This window comes from Phacochoerus africanus, chromosome 1 (assembly GCF_016906955.1).
Source record: "Phacochoerus africanus isolate WHEZ1 chromosome 1, ROS_Pafr_v1, whole genome shotgun sequence".
NCBI lineage: Eukaryota > Metazoa > Chordata > Mammalia > Artiodactyla > Suidae > Phacochoerus > Phacochoerus africanus.
In genome coordinates this window covers 45,718,733-45,738,104 of record NC_062544.1, presented here as the reverse complement: position 1 = coordinate 45,738,104, position 19,372 = coordinate 45,718,733, and the positions used below count along the sequence as shown (strand labels likewise).

At 41.5% G+C, this 19,372-nt stretch overlaps 1 protein-coding gene across 1 annotated transcript; it reads left to right on the top strand.

Annotated features, from left to right (window-relative positions):
• Positions 1–9,781: 9,781 nt before the first annotated feature.
• Positions 9,782–18,507, top strand: LOC125116270 (granzyme A-like). The gene is made up of 5 exons (XM_047761379.1): positions 9,782–9,905; positions 12,839–12,977; positions 15,121–15,262; positions 15,722–15,991; positions 18,274–18,507. Exons 1-5 carry the CDS (start codon positions 9,839–9,841, stop codon positions 18,433–18,435), a joined length of 780 nt encoding a protein of 259 aa, XP_047617335.1. The 5' UTR covers positions 9,782–9,838; the 3' UTR covers positions 18,436–18,507.
• Positions 18,508–19,372: the final 865 nt, after the last annotated feature.

Sequence of the window (19,372 nt, the reverse complement as noted above, 5' to 3'; positions counted from 1 at the left end):
GCTTAGTTCTATGCTATTCTTAATAGATTGTGATGCATAATAAATAAAAGTGGCTTTTTTTATCACCTACTATTTAGATCCCATCTTTTTATTGTTCTCTCTCTCCAAAGAACTGATTGATAATAAACTCATTCTCTGATAATCCTAAATGATTTATCCAATTTAATTCCCCAAACATTTCCTTGCTGAAAATGTTTTAGTCAGGCTATCATGGGCCATGTGCTAGGCATTATGTCCAGCTCTATAAATACTAAGACTGCCCTCAAAGTGTTTGAAATCTAGTAGAAAACAAGGAGAAATCCAAGAATAAGAGGATATATGCACTGGGTTCTGAGTAAGGATATCTACTAACTTAAGAAGGTGATAAGGAAAAGATAAATAATATTTCACATGCCCAGCAGCCCTCACAATAAGCCCTCAGAGTCTTCCTCCTGAGACATGCCCTGTGTCTTCACAGACCAACACAAATTTTGGATTGCAGACTGGAATGCCACAGACATCACAACAGCCTAGTGGATAGATCACTGATCTACCAGTCAGACACGAGCTCCATCACTAGACAGTGTAAGACCTTGAGCAGGGAGTGTCTGTGCCTCTGTTTTCACACTTGTGAACTGGAAATAGTAACATAAAAAGGCCTAACAGGAGGTGTCCCCAAAATGTGAAGTTAAGAGTGGTGCATCTTCCTAGTTCACACTTCCTAAGATGGTTATCATCAAAAAATAGACAATAGCAGATATTGATGAGGATGTGGAGAAACCCTAATACAACACTGATGGGAATATGAAATACTGTGGAAAGCAGTTTGACAGTTCCTCAAAAGGTTAGACATAGTGCTAACACGTGACTCTGTGATTCTACTCCTGGGCACATACACAAGAGCAATGAAGAGCCATGTCCTCGCCAAAGCACCTACATGAATGTTTATGGCAGCATCATTCATAATAACCAAAAAGTAGAAACAATCCAAAGTCTACAACTGATGAATAGATAAACAAAATGTGCTATGTCCATGCAATGGAGTATTATTCAGTTAAAAAAGGAAATGAAGGGAGTTCCCGTCGTGGCTCAGTGGATAACAAATCCGACTAGGAACCATCGGGTTGCGGGTTCGATCCCTGGCCTTGCTCAGTGAGTTGAAGGTCTGGCGTTGCTGTGAGCTGTGGTGTAGGTTGCAGACGCGGCTTGGATTCTGAGTTGCTGTGGCTGTGGTGTAAGCTGGCGGCTACAGCTCCGATTAGACCCCTAGTCTGGGAACCTCCATATGCCATGGATGCAGCCTAAAAAGACAAAAAAAAAAGAAAAGAAAAGAAAAGAAATGAAGTACTGACACGTGCTATCATGTATGTATGTGGCCGAACACAGATAAACCTTAAAAACACTATGCTAAGTGAGAGAAGCCAAATAGAAAAGGCTACATGTATGATTCCATTTATAGAAAATGTCCAGAATAAGGAGATTTATTGACAGAAAGTAGATGAGTATTGCAAGGAGTTGGGGAAAGGGGGTTTAGGGAGTGGCTGCTAAGGGATGTGGAGTTTCCTTTGGAATGATGAAAATCTTCAGGAATTAGTTTATGGTTATAGGTGCACAACCTTGTAAATATACTAAAACCATTGACCTATATGCTTTAAAGTGGCTGGTTTTATGGTATGTGAATGATAACCCATTAAAAAAAAGAGAGAGCCGTCTATCTTCTAAGACTGAAACTAGAAGCAGCAACTTTCAGTCAGTGCACAACCGCTACCAAAGCACCCCACCCAAAGGGAGGGGTTGTCAAGCTGCCACTAAATAGACCTGAGAAGAAGCAGATTATGCAACATCTCCATAGGGCATCCTAAATCGGGAACTAACTGAAGAAAACTATTCTGAAAGTTCCTGCTGTGATGCAGTGGGTTAAGGATCCAACTGCAGTGGCTTGGGTCGATGCAGAGGTACAGGTTCAATCCCCAGCCTGGAGCAGTCGGATAAAGGATCCAGCATTGCTGCACTGAGGTGTAGGTTGCAGCTGTGGCTCAGGTGCAATCCCTTGCCCAGGAATTTCCATTTAAAAGAAGAAAAAGAAGAAAGCTATTCTGTAATCTAATCCTCTCTGTTATCACCAGCGTGCCTAAGGAAAAGAGACAGGAGGGACAGACCACTTTCTGGAAAAGGAGGAAAATCATTTGGTGCTTACTGTTGCAAAGTTATGCTGATTCATAGGCCTGATGTCAGTTCTTTTGAGAGAGACATCAGTAGATCAGCAAGACAAAAGTCTTACTGGATAGAAATGTGATTTCAGAGTTGGGGTGGGAGTTGGGGGGGTTATAAAATCCTATCCAACCAAGCAATAACCTACCTTTAAGATGATGTACCTTGAGAGGAGAGAGGACGCACCCAGAGCAAATGAAGCACTGTTCTTCCATCACATAATAGTGTGATAAATCCGCTCTCTACTTTAGACATTAGTTTCCTCCAAGTTTGGGTACGTGAGTTAGGCTACAGAGCAAAGAGTACCCTGCAACACAGAGTTTTAAGAGTCCCTCTCACCTACTCAAAGGCATCAGTTCCAGCAATGCCATATCTCTCCCCTACCCCCACCACATCCTCAATTTTTTTCCATTCCCAGAAGTATATAAACATACTTTTATCCTCCCCATCTTAAAGAGAAAAAAGAAGAGCTCCCTTATGGCTCAGTGAGTTAAAAATCAGGTGTTCTCACTGCTGTGGCTCAGATCACTACCATGGCACAGGTTCATTCCCTGGCCTGGGAACTTCCTCATGCCATGGGTGCAGACAAAAAAAAAAAAAGATAAAAAGAAAGCAAGACTCCTTCTCCAGGCATTTCCCCATTTCCCGCCTTTGCTTTACATCAAAACTCCTCAAATGAGATGACTATACTCCAGTTTCTCTCCTGCAATCTCTCTGAAACCCCAAATAGGGCTTTTGCCCCACGCTCTTACAGAAACAGCTCGTCAAGGGCTCGTCAATCCAATAGTGGGTTTTCAGTCCCCTTCACTTGGCTTCCCTGCAGTACTGGACACTGTTGAATTCTTACCTCTTTGAAGTGCTTTCCTCTCTTGGTTTCCAGCACACCACACTCTCCCGGCCCTCCTCCTTCTTCAACACACATTGCTGGACCTCCTCTTCTTTTCCATCTCTTCATGCTGGGGTGACCCATAGCTAAATCCTTTAACCTTTTCTCTTCCCCATCCTCCTACTCCCTCTCCATGACTCTAGAGATAGCATGCCATCTATACATACACTCATAGTCCCCTAATTTGCCTTTAGCTCAGACATCTCCCTAACTCCAGGCTGCAAGAGCCAGCCATCCTCCTCTACAGCCCTACTTGGGGGTCCAGGAGAGACATCTCAAACACAGCCTGCCTGGAGCAGATCTCTTATCTCCCCCCAAACCTGCCTCAACTCTAGACTTCCTCATTTTATTTCATGGTAGCTCCAGCCTCCCAATAGCTCAGACCAAAAATCCTGGAGTCTTTTTGACTCCTCTGTTTCTCTTTCACTGCACATCCATTCTGCAAGGGAATTCTATCTGCCTTACCTTCAGAATGTATCCAGAATCCAACCACCTCTCCTAGCCTCTGCTGCTATCTCCTGGTTCCAGCCCATCATCCTCTCTGTCCTGAATCCCTGCAGTAACCTCCCACCCTCCCCAGTTCCTCTCTTGCCACTGTTCAGTCTGCTCCCTGCACGGCAGCCAAAATGATGATCCTGTCCAAACACTTCAGCTCTTGTCTCTCCCCTACGCAAAACCCTGCACGGCCCCTATTTCTCTTGGGGCAAAGGGCAAAGCCCATACAGTGGCCCACATGGCCCTCACAGTTTTCTCTCCCAACATCGTCTGACCTCATTTCCTTCTGTATGCCCCTCACTCACTTCTCTCCACCCATGGTGGCCTTCCTGCTCTTCCTCATACTCACCGGGAACCCATTTAGGGCTTTTCCCATTTTTTTCCCTATTCCTGGGAGGTTCCCCCATATATCTTCATGACTCACACTCTTCCATCCTTCAAATCTTTGCTAAGTGTCACCTCCTCAACACATCTTCTGAAATTTCCCTGCTTGAAATCACAGTACACACACCTCCAATTCATGCTCTCTATGCCCCTTACCCTAACCTTTATTTATGCACTTTACCCTTGAACAGCAGCAGGGGTTAGGGGCATAGAGGACTTCTCACAGACATTTAGAACACATCTAAACTTCTCACCACAGTGTACAAGTCCTGCACAAGCTGGCCTCTGCCTCACTCACTCCACTCTGGCCATGCCAATATTTTTCCCTTGGTTATACACACACGTACACACAAGGCCTTGTGCCCACCCCCTGCCCTCACACATATACTCTCACATATATCCCCACCCACACAGGCACTCACACCCACACACACACATTCACTCACCCACAAGCTAGGTTTTCTCAGGTTGGCACCCTTTCATCTGGCAGTTCTCACCTTTAAGGTCAGCTGATAAGCCTCTCTGCAACAGACCTTGCCTTAGTATTTGCCATCTCAGTGCCCAGTTTCCTTTATGATACTTATAACAATTTAAAATCATTTCATATAGCTACAAATTTCTTTCTTAGGAGACTCTCTGCTCCATAATGGCATGATTCAAATCTCTTATTCACCTTTGCTTCTTGTCCCCAGCATTTAGCACTGTGTCTTAAGAGCATCCAAGAAGCACTCAATAAATACTTGTTTAGCCTATTAATTAATATGATTCCAGGCCCTTTCCCCAATAGCTGGTTCACTCATCTACTACTATGGAAAGAGTACAGCAGATTCAAATACAAATGCATGTAACACCATGCATTGCTCTTTTGGAAAATGTTGATTCACTGAGTTATTTGTTTATTGTCTTTTTGCCTTTTCTAGGGCCACTTCCTGTGGGCATATGGAGGTTCCCAGGCTAGGGGTCTAATCAGAGCTGTAGCCGCCAGCCTACGCCAGTGCCACAGCAACGCGGGATCCGAGCTGCTCACGGCAATGCCGGATTGTTAACCCACTGAACAAGGGCAGGGATCGAACCCGCAACCTCATGGTTCCTAGTCAGATTCATTAACCACTGCGCCATGACGGGAACTCCTGATTCACTGAGTTGTGTTGACACACTTATTATGCAATATTTTTAAAAACGCACTTGTTAATATCACCACCATCTTGTTGGGAAAGTCCTTAGGTGTTGGGTAGGTGGCAAGCTCATGATAGCAGACCCAAGTGTTCCCAGAATTCTAATTTTCATTTGAAAGCTCTAATTTTACTATTATAAACAAACATTGGCAATTGTTCTCCCTAAAATGACAAGCTCACTTCATTCACATTTGAGAAAATGTCTGTCCAATGCCCAAGACTGAATAATCACATTTTTGTCTGTCAGCATTCTTTCCAATAAAAATAGTGTTCCATGAAAGAAATAGGTCAGTTCACAACTGCCAACAACTGCACCAGTGCTTTTCCTCAAAGCAACCATGGTATTTTAATGTGTGGCCAACATGCTTTATACATATTTTGCACACTTCCCACACACAGAATACTAAAAAGACATTTACTACAGGGTAAAAATGTGTTAATTTTTTTTTCAATTTTACTGCTTCTACTGTCTCATTAAAGACATTGTTAAGTGAAACTGATTTTCTATTCTGAGAGTGTCTGACAATGAAAAATCCATTGACTACTGCACTGACTTGTGCTAAGGCACACACAGTTTTACCCATCATTGTTTTTGTGACCTCAGTGAAAATGTCAACTCACAGGTGAAAAAGCAAGCAGCATCTTAATATTATTATGAAAATAATTTTAATCTCACAGACCCCTGAAAAGGGGTCCACAGAACACACTTTGAGAACTGCTGGCTTATAATATTGGAATGGCTTATTCATAGTTGGAATAAACTAATTTTCTCCCCAAGAATAGAAAGAACTAGACTGCATCCACAACTTTAAAATTTTATATTTCATTCCTCGTCAAAACATCTTGAAAAAGATGCTAAGAACAAAGACACATGCACCCGCATGTTCATTGTAACACTATTCACAATAGCTAAGGCATGGAAATAATCAAATGTCCATTGACAGATGATTGGATTAGGAAGATGTGATATATATACACAATGGAATACTACTCGGCCATAAAAAAGAACAAAATAATGCCATTTGCAGCAACATGGGTGGAACCAGAGACTCTCATGCTGAGTGAAGTAAGTCAGAAAGAGAAAGACAAATACCATATGATATCACTTATATCTGGAATCTAATATAGGGCACACAGAAAAGAAAATTATGGACTTGCAGAATAGACTCATGGTTGCCAAGAGGGAGGGGGAGGAAGTGGGATGGACTGGGAATTGGAGTTAATGGATGCAGACTGTTGCCTTTGGAATGGATTAGCAATGAGATCTTGCTGTGTAGCACTGGGAACTATGTCTAGTTACTTATGATGGAGCATGAGAATGTGAGAAAAAAGAATGTATACATGTATGTGTAACTGGGTCACCATGCTGTACAGTAGAAAAAAAATAATGTATTGGGAAGAAAGAAAGAAAGAAAAAGAAAGAAAGAAAGAAAGAAAGAAAGAAAGAAAGAAAGAAAGAAAGAAAGAAAGAAAGGAAGGAAGGAAGGAAGGAAGGAATAGAAAGGTAGTGGAAAAGCTAGTGAACACTCATTTTTCAATTTCAAGTCTTTCTACTAAGATGAAGTAATCAAGACAGTGTGGTGTTGGCATAAGCACATACACCAATGTGGTCTTGGCATAAGATTGATGATGCTATAGAACTGAGAGTCCAAAAATAAACTCTTAACATTTATGGTAAATTGATTTTTGACAAAGGGATCAAGACAATTCCATGGGGAAAGAGAATAGCCTTTTTAAGAAATAATGCTGGGACAACTGAATATCCACATGCAAGAGAATGAAGTTGGACCCCTATCTCAAACCATACACAAAAATTAACCTGAACCGTACAAAAATGTTAATTTAAAAATAAACCTAAATATAGGAGCTAAAACTATAACATTCTTAGAAGCCAAAGGGGACGGGGGGGGAGTGGGAAGGACTCAGAATTTGGGGTTAGTAGATGCAAATTATTCCATTTTGAATGGATAAGCAATGAGGTCCTACTGTATAGCACAGGGAACTATATCCAGTCATGTATATATATTTGACTGGGTCACTTTGCTTTACAGTAGAAATTGGCACAACATTGTAAATCAACTATACTTTAATTTAAAAAAAAAAAAAGAAAATCAAAGAGTAAATCTTTGTGATCTTGGGTTAGTCAATGATTTTTTAGATGTGACACCAAGAGTGCAAGTGATAAAAGATTGGTAAGTTGGACTCATCAAAATTTAAAACTTGTGAACCATCAAGAAAAATAAAAGACAACCCACAGACTTGGAGAAAATATTTAGAAATCATGTGTTTTATAAGAGACTCAATCAGAACGTATAAAAACACTTACAACTCAATAATAAATAACCCGATTAAAAAAACAGGCAAACTATTTGAATAGACATTTTTCCAAATAAGATATACAAATAGTAAGCATGTGAAAAGAAACTCAACATTAGGCATCACAGAAATGTAGATCAAAACCACAACGAGAACCTGCTTCACACCCACTAGAATAGCACCTATAAAAAATAATAGTAACATGTATTGGCAATAATATAGAAACATTGGAATATTCATACATTATTGATGGGGATGTAAAATGATGCAGCCACTTTGGAAAACAGTTTAAAACTTCCTCAAGATGTTAAACATAGCTGCCATATGACCCAGTAATCCAACCCTATCCAAAAAAGAAAACGTATCCACACAAAAATTAGTACATAAATGTTCATAGCAGCATTATTCATAATAGGCAAAAAGTGGAGACAGCAGAAATGTCTATCAGCTGATGAAATGGTTAATAAAATGTGGCATTTCCATATGATGGAATATTATTTGGCAACGAAAAAGAAAGAAACCACTAATACATGCTACGATATGGATGAACCCCAAAAGCATTATGCTAAGTAGAAAATGTCAGTCACAAAAGACCATGTATTGTACTATTACATTTATATGAAATGTCCAAAATATGCAAGTCTAAGGAGAGAGAAAGTAGGTTAGTAGTTGTCTTGGGCAGGAAAGTACAGGAAGAAGGGTAATGGAAAGTAACTGCTGATGAGGCTTCTTTGGTGAATGATGAAAATGTTCTGGAATCAGATTAATGGTGATGGTTGCACAACTCTGTGAATATACTAAAAGCCACTGGATTTTACCCTTGAGATTAGTGAACTTTACAGTATCTAAATTGTATCTCAGAAAGCTGTTAAAAGTCACCGTGAATCAACGTTAACCATATTCACATAAAAAGAAACAAGAACTGTCAATGTTTCCTTTAAGAAATTTTCAGTAGGTAGTCAATCAAAATTTGGGTTTTTTTAAGTCTACACTGAAATTATTCACCAAGACCAGAAGCAGGGTATTCCACTGCTTTACTGAAAATGATTGATCTTTGATGTGCTAGTAATATCTGAGAAGAGGAAACACAGGGGTCTCAGCAGCGCTTCCTTCCCAGGTCATGTGATTTCCGAAAAAGTAACCTCTGGGTCTGAAGTCATCAGGGTGCTAACTCTGGGGATGGCTGGTTTAACACCAAACATCCTGATCGAACATATGACCAAATACATATGTCATATAATAAAGACCACATCCTCAGAAAAAGAACTAAAGAATTTTCTTAAAGAAAGCATACTGAATAGTGTTCCTTCAAGGACTGAGGATGATCCTTCTTGGAGTAAGATGTTCTCCAGTATTGGAACAAAATAGCCGTGTCTGATTCCCATTTTCTTTTCTTAGCTAAATCCAGAAAGAAGGAAGGAAAGACAGGAAGGAGAGAGAGAGGGAGGGAGGGAGGAATGGAGGAGGGAAGGAGGGAAGGAAGGAGGGAGGGAAGGAAGGGAGAGAGGGATGGAGGAAGGAGGGAAGGAAGGAGGGAGGGATGGAGGAAGGAAGGAAGGAGGGAGGGAGGGAGGGAAGGAAGGGAGAGAGGGGTGGAGGAAGGAAGGAAGGAGGGAAGAAGGGAGGGAGGGATGGAGGCAGGAAGGAGGGAGGAGCGAGGGAGGGAAGGAAGGGAGAGAGGGAGGAAGTGGAAACTCAGAGATACTTCCATATATCTAAAGTTGTAAAATCAAACAATCAGTAGCAACACAATCAGAGGGCTGGAAAGAGCCAACCCCCCTACCCTCATCAGCCTCTGTCCCCACTGCCAGACTCCAGACCAGGGCACAATAATCCTCCACGAAGTGGGGAAGGAAAATCCAGGCAGGAGCTTATAAATAAATAAGTCTCCTTCCTACATTTCCATGTGCCCTTGGCCAATTAATCCTTACAAAAGCCAAAGAGATGACTGGAAAGATACTTAGTTGGTGATCAATTTTTTAGGACATTTTTTTTTTAAAGCTCTAACTTAATCCTTTAAAGATCTTTCATTCATGGATACAGAAGATAAGGTTGGTGCTATTGGAAACTATAGACTCCTCAAAATCACAGCTGAGATATTTAGAATCTCTTCTTGTGTACTATGTTCTGATGGCAACAAGGTCCCCTTGTCCCCACTGGCCTGTAGAATTACAACCCTTTCCCCTCAGCAGTCCTAGCCAAGGAAAGCACACCCACTGCTAAGGAGCAATTATTCACTACCCTCACTTGTGTGTTCTTCCCTAGGGCTCAACTTTGCAACTAGAAAGAGACAAGGAAACCACATCCTTTGTATTCTCAGTATATAAAGAAGAGCCAGTCAAGAACTGAAAACAGATTTTCACAACCGATTGATGTGGGGACACCAGCCACAATGAGGAACTCCTCTACCTTTCTGGCAGCCACTCTCTCGATTGTCATTTTTCTCCAAATTCATGAAGGTAAGACTGACTCTTGTCCTTTCCATTATAACCATTCAGCAAAATGGAGCAGACTTTAATGAACTTTTGGCAATATTAGGTAAGTCTACTAAAAGGACATCCCCCTGCCCCCAAAATTTAACATTCTTTCTTGGATTCTAAACACATCTTTATTTTAATAGGAAAAAAAATCCTTCTTTCTTCTTTACAATTCCTTTTCAAAAGATAACAAAACCACCAATGCTGTCAATTTGTGGCTTGAAAATTGCCAAAAAGGACACTGTAAAAACAAGTAAATAAATAAACCAAAAGCTCTTAAATTAGAAAAACAAAGTGTACTTTTCAAGAAAGGAACAGTGGTGCCTCAGCCTTTCTTGCTACAGAAAATGCATGGAGAGTTTTATACACTGTTTAAACAAACCTGACCCAGACACCCTCCAAAAATCAGGAATGATTTGAGTATTTGTCATTGTTTCTCCAGATTAGTGTATCCTTGGGAATACATTAGGACATTGGGAATGTCTCCACATCGGCTCTTTGGGGGTGCTTTAATGTTTTGTTTTAAGCTTATTCTTTGATGTATTAGGTAGTAACCAACCTGCCTGATTTTGTGTGAGCTGCACATACATCTACTTGAAATGCTGGGAAAGTGATGGGATTATCACTAGAAGGGGGATAGCCCCTGGTAGCTCTGTTCTTTAAAAACTCTAGGCAGTGAGGACCACTCTGGGGCTAGGCTGAACTGTGCTGACAAGTAAAATTCAATCATATCTTTCCTTCAAAGGAAAAGATGAAAGCAACTTGCTCTTTGTTTCATGAGGTCAGAGGGAGCAATGTGGGCCCATAAAGGAACAGACACAGCAAAAGTAATATTTGATACTCTGGATGGGTAGGCTCAACCCCCCAACCCATTAGAGTCCTCGGGAAGCTTTTGAAACAATACTGACATCCCAGCCCCAGTTCCAATGATTTTAATTTATTTGGATCTTGGGTGAGGACCAAGAATTCCTAGGGTTTTTTTTAAATCTTTTTATTATAGTTGATTTACAATGTTCTGTCAATTTCTGTTGTACAGCAAAGTGACCAAGTTATACATACATATACATTCTTTTTCTCACATTATCCTCCATCATGTTCCATCACAAGTAATTATAAATAGTTCCTTGTGCTATACAGCAGGATTTCAAGAACTGCTAGTTTTAAAGTCCTATTCCCTGCCTTAAATCCTATTCCGGAATCCTAGTTTGCAGGAGATAGTATGTGTGCTCACCAAACAGAGAGCTCTGCAAAAGGGGGTAATCTATTGAGTTTATGATTTCTGCAGCTCAGATGGTCCAAAGATGAATCTCTGGAACCGATCTATTCATGACACACCCGAGGAAAATTGAGATGTGGGTGAAGTCCTCTAGGTTTCTCTAAGTTCCTTATCCTTTTACTTCTTCAGCCTAGGACTTCCCTATCCCCACTCCCTTTTGGAAATGAGAGCCCTTCTGGACACTCTCCTCCTTTTCCTCCAACTCTTATTATTTACACTTTATTGTGAAACTGGCAAAGAATTAACTTTAATAATGGAGTAACATAGTGTTCCCATTGTAACACCGGTACAGCGGTAGCAAGCCTGACTCGTAGCCATGAGGACATAGGTTCGATCTCTGGCCTCGCTCAGTGAGTCAGGGATCCAGCATTGCCATGGGCTGTAGTGTGGGTTGCAAACGTGGGTGGATCCAGTGTTGCTATGGCTGTGGCTTAGGCTGGCAACTGTTGCTCTGGTTCGACCCCTAGCCTGGGAACTTCCATATGCTGCAGATCCAGCCCTGGAAAGCAGTAATAAAATAATAATAATAATAATAATGGAGTAATGGGCTCTGTGCCCTATTTAAGGAACCACAGGTCTCAGACAATGGTCAGAAGTGTTTGGGGAGAATCCAAGAACGTGTGGTGTAGGAAGGTGAGTGCTGAGAGTATATTGCAAGGGCAAAGGATCCTCCCAACCAACATGGACAGTTTGCCCTGTGCTTCAGTCTCACTGTTTTCTAATAATGAATCTATGGAGTTCCCACTGTGGCACATTTCTGCAGTGCCAGTACGCAGGTTCAAATCCCCAGCCCAGCACAGTGGGTTAAAGGATCAGACATTGCCACAGCTGCAGCTCAGCTCTGATCTCTGGTTTGGGAATTCCATATACCATGAGGTGGCCAGAAAAAGAAAAAAGAATCTGTACTCTTGGCCTATCATCAAAGAAATTTGACTAAGGAAGAATTCTCTCCTTATAACATCTTCCCTCCTCTCTTCATCAGAAAAGGGCTTAGATTAAACCACATGGTTCAGTCTGGGAATTAAAGGGGAGCTTCAGATGCATAAGACATTGTTCTCTCAATTTATGAATGAGAAGAGTGCAAATTTCAATAAGCAGAAGTCTCACAATGACCCAAGATCTCATGGGTAGGATCACTGCTAAAAGGTGCTAATGTCGGCTTATAAACTGTGGGGTTTTGCAAGGGTTTGGGGTGAAAAGGGCGGTTTTCAAACTTCTAAAAGCCACTCTATTCCCCAGATTAATATTTAGAAAGGAAGAGGGGTGGAGGCACTGAAGGTTGTCATAGCCACCAGCAGCTCCTGTTGCACCTGTTAACTGGTACAGACCAATGCACAGCTGTTGGCCCTTTGCAAGTCCTGAAACCTGAGGTCAGTGGTTATGACAGATTTCCAGCCTGATATTCCCCGGAACTGCCAATAGCATGGTTTCTGTGGGTGAAAGAGTATGACCTTCCCAGAGAGTCCAACAGGAAAGGGACTTATATTCAGGTATCTAAGATCCACGTGGAAGGAAGGAAGGGTGTTCTCACCTCCCTTCCTCTTTGAGAGAGAAAAGCATGTCTGGTTTTAGAAACTCAACTTCAAGTAGAGCTCTTTGAGGTGAGCACTGATGTAATTCATTTTTTTCTTTTTAACAGATTTCTGCGTAGAAATTATCGGAGGAAATCCAGTGACCCCGCATTCAAGACCCTACATGGTGTTACTAGAAGGAAAAAACATCTGTGCCGGGGCTCTGATCGCAAAAGACTGGGTTTTGACTGCAGCTCACTGTGCCCTGTAAGTGTTTGTGCAGATATTCTAACATGGGGCAATATTAATGAGAAGAGTAAGTACCACTAAAGGCACAGGATTTTCACATCACTTACCTCTTTGGCGACTTGCTTTACCCCAGCGTGGAGATGAGCCCAGACTCAATCCCAAAGAATCAGACCAATGAGGAAGCAGCACCCAGAGCTCTTTCTATAAATTTTATCTAGAGTCCCTAGGCTCAGGTGCTACACGTCTTTGCTTCTGGTCTTGACTTCATGATAGTGTGGACATGTGGGAATTTCAGCGTCCCCTTGGGCCTGAGCAGCTCTATCAGTGGTGAGCACTTCTTTTGAATGCCTTCCTGTTTTTCTTATGAACTCACACCTTCAGCCATCTCTTAACTACTGTCAACCACACCTTCAGACCTCTTCCAGGGCTGACCTTTTCTCCACTCCCTAATCTAGTCGCTAAACCTGGGCTGTCTATTATGATAGCCACTATCTTGTGGGCTACGTAAATTTCCATCTGGCTATATATACATTTACATTAATTAGAATTTCCATCTGGCTATATATACATTAATTAGAATTTCCATCTGGCTATATATACATTTACATTAATTAGAGTGAAATTACAGATTTAGTTCCTTGGTCTCACTGGCTACATTTCAGGTCCTCAGTAGCCAACATAGACAGTGCAGATTTATAGAACGTTTCATCATCAAAATGTACTCTACTGAAAGCACCATTCTAATGTCTTAAGTGAGACTATTGTCAGCTGTGTAATGGGAAAACAGCAGTGTGAATATATGCTTGGTGTAGTTTATCCGAAATTGTGAGTGATAATGGCCTTAATCATTAGTACATCAGAAAGTTTTTTTTTTTTTTCTTTTTATGGCCGCACCTGTGGGATATGGAGGTTCCCCAGCTAGGGGCTGAATCAGAGCTGCAGCTGCTGGCCTACACCACAGCCATAGCAAAACCGGATTCCAGCCACATCTGAGACCTATGCTGCAGCTTGCTGCAGTGCTGGGTCCTTAACCCACTGAGTGAGGCCAAGAATGGAACCCAAATCCTCAGAGACTAATCAGGTTCTTAACCTACTGAGCCACAACAAGAACTCCACATCAGAAAGTATTTTGAGTTTGGAGTTCCTGTTGTGGCTCAGCAGGTTAAGAACCCAACATGGTGTCCGTGAGGCTTATGGCGTAGGCTGGCAGCTGCAGCTCCTATTCAGCCCCCAGCCTGGGAACTTCATATGCCACAGGTGTAGCCCTAAAAAGAAAAAAAAAAAAAAGGATTTTGATTTTATTAATTAAGATGAACCTTTAGCAGAGTAAGAAAAGGAAAGAAGGAGTTCCCGTCGTGGCGAAGTGGTTAACGAATCCGACTAGGAACCATGAGGTTGCGGGTTCGGTCCCTGCCCTTGCTCAGTGGGTTAACGATCCGGTGTTGCCGTGAGCTGTGGTGTAGGTTGCAGACGCGGCTCGGATCCCGCGTTGCTGTGGCTCTGGAGTAGGCCGGTGGCTGCAGCTCCGATTCAACCCCTAGCCTGGGGAACCTCCATATGCCGAGGGAGCGGCCCAAGAAATAGCAACAACAAGAAGTCAAAAAAAAAAAAAAGGAAAGATGTCTGGGCCCCTCCTTCAGACCTCCATCTCCTCAATGCCTTGCAAATAGGAACTTCCACCACGCAATCGATTTCTGAAAGTTTTTCCATTTACTTGCTATTCTCTTACACAGGTTTCTCCAGTGCATTAGTCTGTAACCATCAAGTGTCTTTTGTTTGTCTCTAGACTACTGAGACCTCTGTTTTCTAGTCATCTGCAACCTGATCGTCTATTACAGCTAAAGGGGAGTCGAGGAGACAGCAGTAAAACCCCACAGATTCCGAGGCTTAGCTGCCATGGAATTCGCTTATTATTTGATTTTCAAGGAACCTAGTTTTAGCTTATTATAAATAAGCTGCAGGTGACTGTAATGATAATGATAATGACAAATTCATGAACAACTTGCTTTTTATTCTTTAAAATACAAATTTTTTTTCTTCTGAGCCACAAACAATTATTTCCACAGCAAGCATATTAACAAATAGGACAATGAAACTGATCAGCACATAATAGGCTCAGCTCCTGATTAAACCAAATTAACAGTGCTGTGTCTGTTTTTAGGAACAAAAAATCCCAGATCATCCTTGGAGCTCACTCGATAACCAAGAAAGAGCCTGAAAAACAGATAATGCTTGTTAAGAAAGAGTATCCTTATCCATGCTTTGACCAGGACACACATGAGGGTGACCTTAAACTTCTAAAGGTACAAACCTTTGACTGTACTTTTGATCGACTTAAAAGCCGCAGAAGAGTTCCTATTTGTGGTTCAACAGGTTAAGGATCCGACATTGTCTCTGTGAGGATGCAGTGCAATCCCTGGCCTCCTTCAGTGGGTTAAGGATCTGGCATTGCTGCAAGCTGTGGTGTAGGTCACAGATGAGGCTTGGATCCGGTGTCGGCGTGGCTATAGTGTAGGCCAGCAGCTGCAGCTCCGATTCAACTCCTAAGCCAGAAACTTCCAAATGCCACAGGTGCAGCTGTTTTTTAAAAAAGTCACAGAAGTTCCTACAATCTGGCCACCTACATGGACACCTTTCTTGGTGCCCCTATAAATACAGACTATAGGTGCCTAGTGGGTCCCTGAGGGTTGAGTTAGAATGTAAATAAAAATATGAAAAATTTAATAATCTCATTCTAACTCTTTTTGCTTGTCTCCCAACAGCTGAACAAAAAAGCAACACTTAATAAAAACGTGGCTCTCCTTCATCTCCCTAAAGTGGGGGATGATGTGAAACCCGGAACTGTGTGTCGAGTTGCAGGATGGGGAATGTTTCGCAATAATTCACCTCGGTCTGATGTTTTGAGAGAAGTCAATGTCACCGTGATAGACAGAAAAATCTGCAATGATCAAAGCCACTATAATTACAGTCCTGTGATTGGACTGAATATGATTTGTGCCGGAAGCCCCCAAGGTGGAAAAGACTCCTGCAATGTAAGTAAAATAAGATCCCAAATTTTAGCTGTTGGGTTAAGTCACACAGATATAGAAACTGTAAGTCACACTTTGCCTTGTCGTGGCATTAGCTTCTACAGGGACATAGCACTTTTTAAAAGAAGTTTGATAAAACTCCAGTCAAATAAATTAATGTTCTCAGCTCAGGTGAGTTGTTCATCAAAAATAACAAGTTCACCGGTAATGCATGGGTTGAACTATTACATCTTCTTGATTTTTTATCAAAAACCACTGAGAAACAATTTTTTCTCCTTGTTCATATTAACATGTACAGCTAAACTGAAAATACATAACACTCAGGAGAGCTGAAGTCAAGGTTCTTCTAGGGCCTTCAGTCCCTTTTCCTTATCTGAGCACCCCCCAAATTTCCAGGGGTCTGTAATGCCTGCATTCCCAAGACTGATTGAAGATCTCAGGGTAGACCCCATAGCTTCCTAGAGCTGAGCTCAACCCCCAGGAAAGAACTTCTAAGCACAATCTGTACTGGAAAACATCAAGCCCCCCTACCAGTGGAAGGCTGGGACAAGACTCTGTTTAAAGATGGGAGCAGAAAAACACCTGACAAAGGTTTTTAGCTCTGAGCACTGGTTTATCATTTCTCACCTTCCTGGGTTAGAGCTGGGCCCTCAGAGCCTTGTGTTTGCAGAACTCTATGTAAAAGCCTCAACAGCCCTCCATCCAGCACCACCCATCAACCGTCTTCCCTAAAGAAGCCATGGGGAAACGGCTAATCAGGACCCTAGACCTTAAATATGTGTAAGTATGCTGATTCTAGAGTTCCTTGAAAGAATACAAAGTCACACATTGGGTAGCTCAAGCACAGGAATAAAACATGACTTAAAACTAACCGAAGCCCCCCTGCTGGTGGAGCCTGGCAGCTCCAACGTGTAATCACTGACTTCCAGCAGGATCCATCTAGCATCAGATGCTCAAAGGAGACTCAGGGGGAAAGCAAAAAATAATGTAAATTCCACAAAAATAGTACTTTTTATCTATTTTGTTCACTGATCTATTCCTAGTATCTAGGAAACGACCCAGCACATGGTAAGTGCTCCACAGATATTGACTAAGTCAATAATGTTCGCTAGAGAAGAATGGTGTTTGTGGGAGATGAAGGAAGTTTTCCTCCAAGGTCTAATTTTAATGTTCATTGATCCTACGATAGGGTGATAGACTGGCAGATTAATAACACAGGCTTTGAAATGTAATTTTTGGGAGTTCCCAATGTGGCTTTGCAGAAACCTACCCAACTAGTATCCATGAGGATGTGGATTTGATCCCTGGCTCTGCTCAGTGGGTTAAGGATCCAGAAAGCTGTGGTATAGGTCTTAGATGCAGCTCAGATCCTGTGTTACTGTGGCTGTGGCGTAGGCTGGCAGCTATAGCTCCGATTTGACCCCTAGCCTGGGAACTTCCACATGCTGTACCTGTGGTCCTTAAAAAAAAAAAATTAATAATAAAAATATGTAATTTTCTCTTCAGTGATTACTATATTGATGGGTTTAATTTTATTTTGAGTCTTTCATCTTTCACATTCCATATGCGCTTCAGAGATATTATTGTATAACTTATTTCATTAAATGTATCTTTCTTATTTAAAGAAAAAGGACACATGAAGAAGCAATTTCTGCTATTTGGGGAGGTGAAGGGAAAGACTGCTTTGGTTTTGTTTCTTTGGGAAGACAGTTATCTGCTAGAGGAACTAGAAAACATGGTTTTTTCTCTTTGCCTCAGTGTCCCATCTCTATTTGACTATTTTATCTCTTGAGTTGTTAAGCATTTTGAGAAAATGACTAACAGGAGAATTTCCTTTCTAAAGCAGAGAATCTGTCTCAAAATTAGTGGATAACACAAACAATAATACGTTTCCTTTCAATTTTCACTGCCTCATACACAAATCAAGAAAACCAATTATCCTGCTGTGTAGCACTGAGAAGTACGTCTAGTCACTTACAATGGAGCATGATAATGTGAGAAAAAAGAATGTATACATGTATGTGTAACTGGGTCACTATGCTGTACAGTAGGAAAAAAATGTATTGGGGAAGTAACTATTGATTATAATAAAAAAAATATATAAAAAAAGAAAACCAATTTTAAAACATTCCCCAAAACATTTGGGTTTTTTAAGCATTAATTATCAGGTAAGTCGAGGTTGGTCTTAATTTTACCTTAAGTGCTCCACACTGAATGGAATTTCTTTCGTTCTGCTAGTGGCCATGTTTGATGTGGTCTCCACCATTCCTCTTGTTTTCCCCCAGGGAGATTCTGGAGCACCTCTGATATGTGAGGGCATTTTCAGAGGCGTCACTGCCTTTGGCCTTCCAGGGAAATGCGGAGACCCACGAGGACCTGGAGTCTATATTCTTCTCTCAAAGAAACACCTCAACTGGATAGTTAATACTATGAAGCATGCAGTTTAGATAATTGTTTTTCATTTCATTTGCTGTTACTTCTTAATTTTATCATAAATAAAACCAATTTGTATCATTGTCTCTATTTCTCCCCTATAACTTTAGTGGGCAGATCTCCACCAGCAAAGTGAAGCAGAGTGAATACAGAACCTTCTAGAGGGAAAGATCAAGGGACCGATGTCACCTGTATTATCCATTTAAGTGACAAGTGACATACAAACTCTGCTTGAATTATTCACATCACTGACTCAGCAAGAGGAACACTAAGGTCAGTCTGTCTAGTAACAAGTAGAGTGAAGGGCTGAAACAGAAACAGTCAGTCTGGAGCATTTGGGGTAAAAGGAAATGTTTGCCCTTCACAAGCCATTGTTCTTCATTAATACCTGCTATTCAGATTTATATGCAGAACCTGAGTCAATGGGACACGTAGAAACAGGAAAGGCTTTACAGTACTTTCCAAAGGCAGGGAAGAAACAAATTAAAATTGGGGGGGAATTAGGCACTTAGCCAGCCAAGAAAAGTGTCAATCAACCTCCTCTCTCAGTAGTTTGAATTTAAGCCTGGATTATCTAGGTGACTCCTTGGCTCTCCTTGTCCTTGAGACTGGGTAGGGCCAATCAGTGGCTGCCATCTCAGACTAGGGAATGCATGTGGCATCATGGCCTGAATATTTCCTTTGGGAAAAAAACTCAAGATGTTTATTCAGCATATTGAACTTTGTGGATAGTCATCTACCTAGTAGCCACTGTGATGTGATTATGTGAACAGAATCCTTTGATTTCTATCGGTTCCTTTGAGAATATAAATTTTATTTTTACTTTTTAATCTTTTTTGTTTTTTGATCTTTTTAGGGCCACACACTCATCATATGGAAGTTCCCTGGCTAGGGGTCAAATCGGAGCTGTAGTTGCCAGCCTACACCACACCCACAGCAATGCGAGATCCG